The 8,392-nt window shown below is 28.9% G+C and overlaps 5 protein-coding genes across 5 annotated transcripts; 3 read left to right on the top strand and 2 right to left on the bottom strand.

Annotated features, from left to right (window-relative positions):
• The first annotated feature begins 1,147 nt into the window (after positions 1–1,147).
• On the top strand, positions 1,148–2,421 carry LOC134838008 (uncharacterized). The gene is made up of 2 exons (XM_063853440.1): positions 1,148–1,336; positions 1,402–2,421. Exons 1-2 carry the CDS (start codon positions 1,220–1,222, stop codon positions 2,371–2,373), a joined length of 1,089 nt encoding a protein of 362 aa, XP_063709510.1. The 5' UTR covers positions 1,148–1,219; the 3' UTR covers positions 2,374–2,421.
• A 112-nt stretch (positions 2,422–2,533) lies between these two features.
• Positions 2,534–4,978, bottom strand: LOC134838007 (uncharacterized). The gene is made up of 2 exons (XM_063853439.1): positions 4,773–4,978; positions 2,534–4,707 (listed from the first exon to the last, which is right to left on the bottom strand). The coding sequence occupies exons 1-2, from the start codon at positions 4,863–4,865 to the stop codon at positions 3,169–3,171; spliced, it is 1,632 nt and encodes a 543-aa protein (XP_063709509.1). The 5' UTR covers positions 4,866–4,978; the 3' UTR covers positions 2,534–3,168.
• A 106-nt stretch (positions 4,979–5,084) lies between these two features.
• Positions 5,085–5,733, top strand: LOC134826990 (N-alpha-acetyltransferase 38, NatC auxiliary subunit). The gene is made up of 2 exons (XM_063839510.1): positions 5,085–5,241; positions 5,296–5,733. Exons 1-2 carry the CDS (start codon positions 5,179–5,181, stop codon positions 5,611–5,613), a joined length of 381 nt encoding a protein of 126 aa, XP_063695580.1. The 5' UTR covers positions 5,085–5,178; the 3' UTR covers positions 5,614–5,733.
• Positions 5,606–6,153, bottom strand: LOC134826991 (cytochrome c oxidase assembly factor 6 homolog). Its single transcript, XM_063839511.1, has 2 exons — positions 5,910–6,153; positions 5,606–5,853 (listed from the first exon to the last, which is right to left on the bottom strand). The coding sequence occupies exons 1-2, from the start codon at positions 6,044–6,046 to the stop codon at positions 5,733–5,735; spliced, it is 258 nt and encodes an 85-aa protein (XP_063695581.1). The 5' UTR covers positions 6,047–6,153; the 3' UTR covers positions 5,606–5,732.
• Positions 6,154–6,249: 96 nt separating this feature from the next.
• LOC134826992 (EEF1A lysine methyltransferase 2) lies at positions 6,250–7,095 on the top strand. The gene is made up of 3 exons (XM_063839513.1): positions 6,250–6,371; positions 6,438–6,565; positions 6,620–7,095. Exons 1-3 carry the CDS (start codon positions 6,262–6,264, stop codon positions 7,042–7,044), a joined length of 663 nt encoding a protein of 220 aa, XP_063695583.1. The 5' UTR covers positions 6,250–6,261; the 3' UTR covers positions 7,045–7,095.
• Positions 7,096–8,392: the final 1,297 nt, after the last annotated feature.

Genomic DNA, 8,392 nt, shown 5'->3' with positions numbered 1-8,392 from the left:
AGTATAATTAAATTTAAATATTTTTTGTAATAATTTATAATTATTCAAATTTTTTAATTTAATTTAAATTAAATTAATTAATTAAATTTTTAGATACAAAATAAAAAAAAATAAAATTTTAACCAATTTTTGATAAAATTTTAATTTAATTTTTTTAAATTAAAAAATGCCTATTAAATCAAAAAAAAAAAAGTTTTTTAACTGCTAAAAATCATTACAAAATATTTATTCAATTTTTCCTTAAAAATATTTAATTCAGTTAAATTTAATTTTATTTTGTATTTAGGCCGCTCCAAATGAAAATCAAAAATAAAGTCCGATGCCCCATTCAAAAAGTCAAAAATCCAATGGGGCAAAATAAAAAAAAAAAGTTAAAAATTTCATCAAAATTGATCGTTTTTTGGTGTATTTTCATAGTTTTTCAAGACATTTTCAAAAAAATTTATAAAAATTTTTCAATTATTTTAATTTTTGTTTCGAAAATCATATTTTAACTTAAATTTTCTTCTCTAAAAATATTTTTCATAAAATTACTGAATTTTTTTTCAAATTTTTTTGACAGTGATTTTTTATGAAATTTTAATTTTTCAATTTTTTAACTTAAAATGATCTAAAATCAATTTTTAATTTAAAAATTTCAAAAAAGATTATTAAAAAACAACAAAAATGTTGATCAACGATCAAAAACTGCTAAAATTTTGTCATTTTGTATGAAAATAAGTATTTCAAAAATTTTTTTTATTTTGCTCCCCCCATTTTATTTTTAAAAATTTTGGACTTTATTTTTGATTTTCATTTGGAGCGGACTTAAAAATTTAAATTTTATTTAAAAAAATTTTAAATTATTAATTAAGTTAAAAAAATCCAATTTCATAGGGCACAAAAAATCTTTGTTTAAAGTTGAAACAAGATATTTTTTTTCAAATAATTTCTTCCTATTTCTTTAAATATTGGTCTGTTTATTATTTTTATCGCCTAACACTTCATGCTCCGTTCAAAATATTTAATATTCTTGATCTCGAATTACAATTTTTCTTACAAATGCAAACATTCACAAATACAAAAGCAGAAATTATCAGCATGAATGATACTTTTGTTTTACTTACAGAACGTCTGATGTCATCAATCAGTCTTCGTTTAACTCTTAACTGCATTGGAAGACTTTTCGCTACATTGTAGCATACTAATTGCAACGCAATTCGATGAATTAAGTGAAAAAATGGGAGAAACTGCCAGCAAATTTGAGCAAAGACCGAACACGAATCACACAATTTTACCAAATTATTTACTCGAAGACTGCGCTAAATGTGTAAAAAATTTCAGAGGAACGAAAAAGGTTTGAAATTCAGATTTTTTCTTATCAGATTTTTTTTATATTTATTTATTTTTTATTTTTTGTAGGAATATGTTGGAACATTCATCGACCAAATCCGAGCAGTACAAAAAATGTTTCACGTGAACGAAATTGACTTGAAATTACTCATCATAAGGAAACTTTCGGGGCCTGCCGAGGAATGGTTTCAATCTAAACCGAGTCATATTTCGATGTCTTCAAGCGAATTATTGAGAGAACTTGAACTTTTCTATGGAAATCGATCACATTTAATTGACTTACAAGAAATTTTCCTCTCACGAAAATGGAAATGGCAGGAAAACGAAAATTTTCGCGATTATTTTAAAGAAAAAGTAAAACTTGGCGCAAATTTCCAGCTTCCCGAGCAGATTTTAGTACAACGCATCATCGACGGCATTGATAACGTCGAGTGGGAACGTCAACTGAATGCTCTAAAAATTGATAAGACTTCAATTTTGCTCGACACAATGGAACGCGCCATCAAAGATTACCTCAACAAAGATAAGAAACCGAAAGTGCAATGTTGTTACTGCAAAAAAGATAATCATCCGTCGAATAAATGTCACTTCAAACCAGATCCAACGAAAGAAAAGCCCGTTTTCGATCCTTGTCTGTATTGCAAAAAGACGAATCACCCGCCTGAACGATGTTTCTTCAAAAATGACAACGAAAATAGTGACAACACCGACGACGAAGTGAAAGAAAATACTCGAGAAAATACCGAACCATGCAAATACTGCAAAAAATCAGGACATTTGTCAAACAGATGCTATTTTAAGAATGTGTCGAACGATAAGCGGTCAGAAATTGCAGAAGCGGCAACGTCTTTCGGTAAAATTCATACAGAAACGAAGAAGAAAACCAAGAGTGAATCTTCTGCTGTTCAATCTTATGAAAAAAACTCAAACCAAAAGTCGGAAAAGAAAAAATTGCGACGTAAATCTGAATCGAAGCAGATGGAAAATTGCGATGAAATTAAATTTGAATTCGATTTTAGTGAATTTAATTTTCAAACTTGAATATTTTTTTTTATTTTATGACATACAAAAAAATTTTTTATAAGGCAATTATTATTTTTTTTTGTAAATAATTCTAATTTGGTTGATACAAAAATCAAAAATATTTAAAATTTTATTCAATTTTATTAAATTTTCAAAATCTCTAATTATTTCGCATTTAATGGTTGAATTTTATTTTTTAAATAATTTTTTTTTATAATTAAATTTAAAATTAATAAAAAAAAAAATAAATTAATTAAATTTAAATGATCAATCAATTTATTTAATTTTTTTTTAGAAAAATATTAAATTTTAATTTATTTTTTTTAAATTTAAATTTAATAAAATTAATTTTTTATTTTAATTTAAATTATTTTATCAAATAAATTTATCATATTATTTAATTTATAATTAATAAACTTTGTCAACAAAATTTATTACTTTGAAAATTAAATTTGAAAAAAAAAAATTTTAAATAAGATTTGATTTAAACTGAAATTGATCTGTTTTTAAATGTATTTTTTAATAAAATACAAAAAATTGAAAAATTTTCTTACTTTTAATGATTTTAATATTAAATTTCTTTCCTGAGAATTACTCAAAATTTTAAATGGGATGAAATCCAAAATATTTTTGATAATTGTATCAGACGTTTTGTATATAAGCACTTAAAAAATTATAAGAAAAATTACGTTTTATTAATGAAATCTCAATTTTTTTAGGAAAAAATTTAAAAAAAAGTGAGATTTTTACAAGAAATTGTTAAATTTGTTCCCTTTTTGATTGTCTTAATTATCTTTGCACTTTTTAATTTTATCATTTCTTGCTGCTGTTAGTAAAAACACGGACTCCAACTGGTTTTTTGAATACGCAATCGACTGTATGATGTCCCATCTGCTTACAATTGTGGCAAAATCCGTCACGAGGATTCGCGAATGGAAGACTTTGAACGGGATTTTGTGGACAATTTTGCGTTTTGTGTCCTTTTTCGCCACATGTTCGGCACGGAGGTCTAACTTTGCAGTCTCTAATGAGATGTCCGCCTTCTTTGCAATACGTACATATTTTGTCAGGTTCTTGCTCTGTAGCCAAGAAGTAATTGTACGCTTGATCCATCAACATGCCAAGAACTGATTTTGCCGGATCAGGTTCACTTTGTGAGTCTTTTTGGAGCAATGGACAATCTTTCATCTTGTGGAATTTTTCACCGCAATTATGGCAACGAGGAAGTTTCTCACAGTCTCTGTAGAAATGGTCAGTTGCCTTGCAATAAGCACATTTTTTGTCTTTTTCATCGGATTTTTTGTCTTTTTCATCGACTTTTGAGTCTTTTTCATCGGTTTTCATAAAGGGACAATCCTTTAATTTATGAAATTTGTCGCCGCATTGATGACAACGAGGCGCTTTTGCACAATCTTTGTTGAAATGACCTTCTTCCTTGCAATAACTGCACTTTTTATCAGAATTTTTCTCGGAAACCGCAACAGATTCGAGCTTTAAATCCACCAAAGCTGGTATTACGGATGATGTAACATCACTTTTTGACGATTCCGGACAATTTTCCGTCTTGTGTCGATTATCGTTGCACTTTTTACAGCGAGGCACCTTTCTGCAATGTTGAATTAAATGACCATCTGCCTTGCAATAGTGGCATTTTTTGGATTTTTCTTCGGAATTTTGACTTTGAGTGGCTTTCAAGAGACATGCATCGGATTTGTGTCCCGCTTTTTGGCAAAAATCACAAAGAAGATCAATTTTGGGCTTCGTACCTGTTTCTTTTAGGACATCTTCAGGTTTTTTCTCGATATTTATCTTTGGCTGTGAGTTTTCTTTCACGCGTTTTCGATTACGATTCCGTTTTTCTTTCATTTTTGGTTCAGGTTCCTTGATTTTTTCTATTTTCTGTTCAATATTTTCAGGATTTAAGGGTTTAATGACGTCAAAATTCCTCATTTCACTGATGTTTGGATACAAAGGCACTTGTGGCGGAACAGAAGGTGGTTGAACTGACATCCCATAAGTGGTTAAAAGCGATTCATAACTCGGAGGCGCAGGCATTTGATCAAAACTTGGCATTTCTTCGTGAAAAAGATCAATTTTTGGCGGCGCACTTGGAGCAACAAATTGCTGTGTAACATTTTTAGGTTCATTTTTCTCATTGGAAACGGAAAATTCCTTCAATAGAGCTCTCTTGAAATTATCGACGCCATAAGTCATCAAGCCAGGTTTCGAATGTAACCATTCCAAGGCACGTCCTTCGATTTTTTCCAACGCTAACTTCATCAAATTTTGATCGCTCAAGCTGTAAACCAATTTGACCGCTTCCAATTGTTGCAGGAATTTATCTGGATCTTCCTGTAAAGCGATAAAATTTGTTTTTTTTTAGTATTTGTTGCTATACGCATACATGAGTGTCTTACCAATGGAGTGCCAGTGAACGTTTTAACACATTTACGATGAACATCATTCAATTCTGCACTTTTTTCGCTTCTTGTGGATGAATTATTTCCCATTTTTGATGGTTTTTTGACGAAAATTGAATTTTTATTAAAAAAAAACAGGTCGAAAGAAAGCAAAAAAGGTTTAAATTACGACATAAAAGAATTTTTACATGAGCAGTGTCTTATTCGATTGGCAACTGAACAAGAACTGACAGTATTTTTTTTAAATTTTAGGAAAGAGAGAAATTAAGAGAGACTCTCACATAAAATAAATGAGAGAGAAAAATCAGCTGTTCAAAAATAAAACATAAAATTTGAGGAACGCACATCGATTTAACCAAAAATTCCTCAAAAAAATAATTTTTTCTGCTCAAAACTGCCAAAAATGAGTTCCCAAGTGAGTTTGAGCTCCGATGAAGTCGACGATCGTTGTGTGGAACCAAGACAAGTAATTTTCTAAAATTAATTCTTAAAAAAAATCGATTAAAAAATTTTTTTTCAGGCAAATCAAACCGAAGAAAAGAAACCTCTAACCCCGGGACGCGAAAAACTCCAATCGTGGCTCGATAAAAGTCTCAGAATTGTGATGACAGACTCCAGAATCCTTGTGGGCGACTTTCTTTGCACCGATCGAGCTGGAAATGTAATTCTTGGAATGTGCTACGAATACACAGATGAGGCGGCGGAAGGCAGATATTTGGGTTCCGTGATGGTTCCTGGGAAGCACATCGTAAAAATGGAAGTAGATACGTCGGGAAAAGCTCCGAGTTATCGTGCCAGCAATAAAATGGCTTATGATCAACAACAACAAATTAATTAAAATTAATATTTATTTTTTTTAAATAGTAATTTTTCGTGTTTTCTACGTTTTTTTCGACTTTTAACGACGTTTTTTATTTTTTAAGGATAAGTAACTAATAAAAAAATAGCAAGCAGCGTTCATTTTTGGTCTTCAACTGGATCGTAACCCTTCTTCATTAGCTCCTTGAATTTTTCGTACGTTCGTTTCCGGTCGAAGTGCTTCACCCATTGGTTAGGACATGATGATTCATATAATTTTCTACAAGAAAATTCATTTAAAATGAAGAAATTAACTTAAAAAAAGGGATTTTTTACCTAATTTGCTTGCACTCGTTGGGACCCGGTTCACCAGATTGCGGATTGTAGTCCGGACTGTACTTGTCAAGGCATTTCCAGTATTCGTCACGGGATGACCAACATTTGTCTCGTTTTTCCTTGTCGGGAAATGACATGTCGTGTGAGTTTTTGTGTTAAATTGGCTTGAAAATGCTCGAAATTTTCAATATTTTTATTTTTGCATGAAATTTAATGAAATGACATTGCTCGAGACAATTTCTAAAAAAATGTTCATTGGTCTTGTTTACATTTTTTTTAAATTCAAGCATTTTTTTGGATTTCTCATCAAAAAATTAAATAAAAAATATTTTTTAATTAAAATTTATTAAGAATGGTTGAAGAATTAAACAGTTCTGAGCTCGGCACGAAAGAATATTGGGACAAAAGTTACGATGTCGAAATAAATAATTACAAAAGTCATGGAGATGTCGGCGAAATTTGGTAAGTTTGAACCGTTTTAACCAAAAAACCTAAAAAAAATTGTTTTAATTCATAATTTTTTTTTAGGTTTGATGAAGATTCGCAACTGAGAATCATTAAATGGATTCTAAAAAACGATAAAATCCAAAAATCAGACAAAATTTTGGATTTGGGATGCGGTAATGGGATGATGTTGGTTGAACTTGCACGAGAAGGTTAAGTTTTTAAAAGATTTTTTAAAAAATTTTCTTCAAATCTTTCATTTTTAGGCTTTACATCCCTCATTGGCGTCGATTATTCCGACTTGGCAGTCAAACTTGCCTCTGAAATAGCAAAAGATCAGGATTTAAGTGAATTTATCACGTACAAACAAGCAGATTTGCTGTCGGAAAAGGAAGTTATGGATCTCGGGAACTTTCGGATATTGCATGATAAAGGCACTTATGACGCCATTAGTCTCAATCCGAGCGAGCCGAAGGAAAAAAGAAATGCTTATCTGAGAAATTTAACAAAAATTATGGATGAGGAGAGTTTGTTCATCATCACTTCTTGTAATTGGACTCAAGCAGAGTTGGTTGAAAGTTTTAAGGAATATTTTGTGTTGCAAACGGTGATTCCGACTCCGGTATTTAAATTTGGAGGAACTGTGGGGAATGTCGTTACTTCGCTGGTTTTTACAAAGAAAATGAGTTGAAATTTGTTAAATTTTTAAATAAAATACTAAAATTTTTAAAGTAAAAAAAGCAAAAATTGACAATTTTTAATGGAAATGCTCTTTTTGAAAATGTTTACCGATAGATGGCGCTGCAATTTAAAATTATTTTTTGAGAAAAGTCGTTAAAAGTAAACAAAACATAAATATTTTATTGCTTTGTTAAAAGTTTTAAATTTCATAGAAAAATTATTTACAAAAATAATTTAATTTTGATAAATTATTTTTTTATTTAATATAATTCAAATTAAGTTTTATTTGAATCTTTGAATTAAAAAATTTTAAAAATTAATTTTTAATAAAATAAAAAAAAGGAAAAAAATATTTAAATAAAATCAATAAATTTTTTTTTAAAAATTAATTTAAAATTAAAAAAAAATTAAAATTAAAAAAAATTCTTTGAATTTTTCTCATATAACTTTTGTTTTTTTTTTAAACAAAAAAAAATAAATAAATAAAAAAAAAAATAAGTCTCAATTTTCATCAATGGAACAAATTGTGTCTTCCTTACTTCAAGTTACACTTCCATTTTTGGCATTTTTTTTATTTAACAACTAATTTACAACAATGCCCAAAAACTTTTCAGTCATAAAAAAACTTCAAACGAGATAAAATTGCAAACAATCACCTTCATGTCGTCTTCAAGTTCACAATAAGTCATTAAAAAGGAAGCCTCTAAAAAATTAAAAAAGGCCAGGTACGAAAAAAAATCTAAATATCATGAATATTTATTTATTAAACATCATAAAAGTTGACCTTCGCCAATTACATCATCGCACTCGCTCGGTACCTTTAATGGCGGAACCCTTCATGCAATTTAATCAAACCTTTAAAAAAAATAATAACCGTTTATTACTCATAACAAACAAATTTTTCAATTAGATAAAATCACGAAACATAATTCAAATTAAAAATATGAAAAAAAAAATTGAAACCTTTAACATCGATCCATTAGAGAAACGCCTTTATTTGTACGAATCGCACACAGCCAGAAATCATTCGATAGAACAAATAATTAAGTGAGTGCAATTTTTTATAGAATTATTTGCTTCATTTTATCATTTTTTTCTCGTTGTTCGTTTAATTTTATGTTATTATAATGCAATGCACAAATCATAATATTTAATTTTAAGCTAAATAATTACGATAATTATAGAGTTGTTGGACCCGCATAATCACAACAATGAGCGATAAATTTTGAAAAATTTAATGATTTTGTAGAATCGGGATCATTCATTAGATTTGCGGTAACTGCAAAAATATTGGCGGTCGTTGATTGGAATATAAAATTAAATTATGCGGATTTATAAAAGTAACCGACATGAAATTG

The sequence above is a fragment of the Culicoides brevitarsis genome, chromosome 1 (assembly GCF_036172545.1).
Source record: "Culicoides brevitarsis isolate CSIRO-B50_1 chromosome 1, AGI_CSIRO_Cbre_v1, whole genome shotgun sequence".
In the NCBI taxonomy this organism is placed as follows: domain Eukaryota; kingdom Metazoa; phylum Arthropoda; class Insecta; order Diptera; family Ceratopogonidae; genus Culicoides; species Culicoides brevitarsis.
Note: the sequence above shows the minus strand (reverse complement) of the source record. Positions and strands in the feature narration are given on the sequence as shown.

Bases quoted from the DNA above. Each gene is read 5' to 3' on its own strand.
- LOC134838008 (XM_063853440.1), top strand. From the start codon at position 1,220: ATGGGAGAAACTGCCAGCAAATTTGAGCAAAGACCGAACACGAATCAC. The intron at 1,337-1,401 runs GTTTGAAATTCA...TATTTTTTGTAG, and splicing joins ATTTCAGAGGAACGAAAAAG to GAATATGTTGGAACATTCAT.
- LOC134838007 (XM_063853439.1), bottom strand. From the start codon at position 4,865: ATGGGAAATAATTCATCCACAAGAAGCGAAAAAAGTGCAGAATTGAAT. The intron at 4,708-4,772 runs GTAAGACACTCA...ATCGCTTTACAG, and splicing joins CGTTCACTGGCACTCCATTG to GAAGATCCAGATAAATTCCT.
- LOC134826990 (XM_063839510.1), top strand. From the start codon at position 5,179: ATGAGTTCCCAAGTGAGTTTGAGCTCCGATGAAGTCGACGATCGTTGT. The intron at 5,242-5,295 runs GTAATTTTCTAA...ATTTTTTTTCAG, and splicing joins GTTGTGTGGAACCAAGACAA to GCAAATCAAACCGAAGAAAA.
- LOC134826991 (XM_063839511.1), bottom strand. From the start codon at position 6,046: ATGTCATTTCCCGACAAGGAAAAACGAGACAAATGTTGGTCATCCCGT. The intron at 5,854-5,909 runs GTAAAAAATCCC...ATTTTCTTGTAG, and splicing joins AACGAGTGCAAGCAAATTAG to AAAATTATATGAATCATCAT.
- LOC134826992 (XM_063839513.1), top strand. From the start codon at position 6,262: ATGGTTGAAGAATTAAACAGTTCTGAGCTCGGCACGAAAGAATATTGG. The intron at 6,372-6,437 runs GTAAGTTTGAAC...ATTTTTTTTTAG, and splicing joins GGAGATGTCGGCGAAATTTG to GTTTGATGAAGATTCGCAAC. The intron at 6,566-6,619 runs GTTAAGTTTTTA...TTTCATTTTTAG, and splicing joins GGTTGAACTTGCACGAGAAG to GCTTTACATCCCTCATTGGC.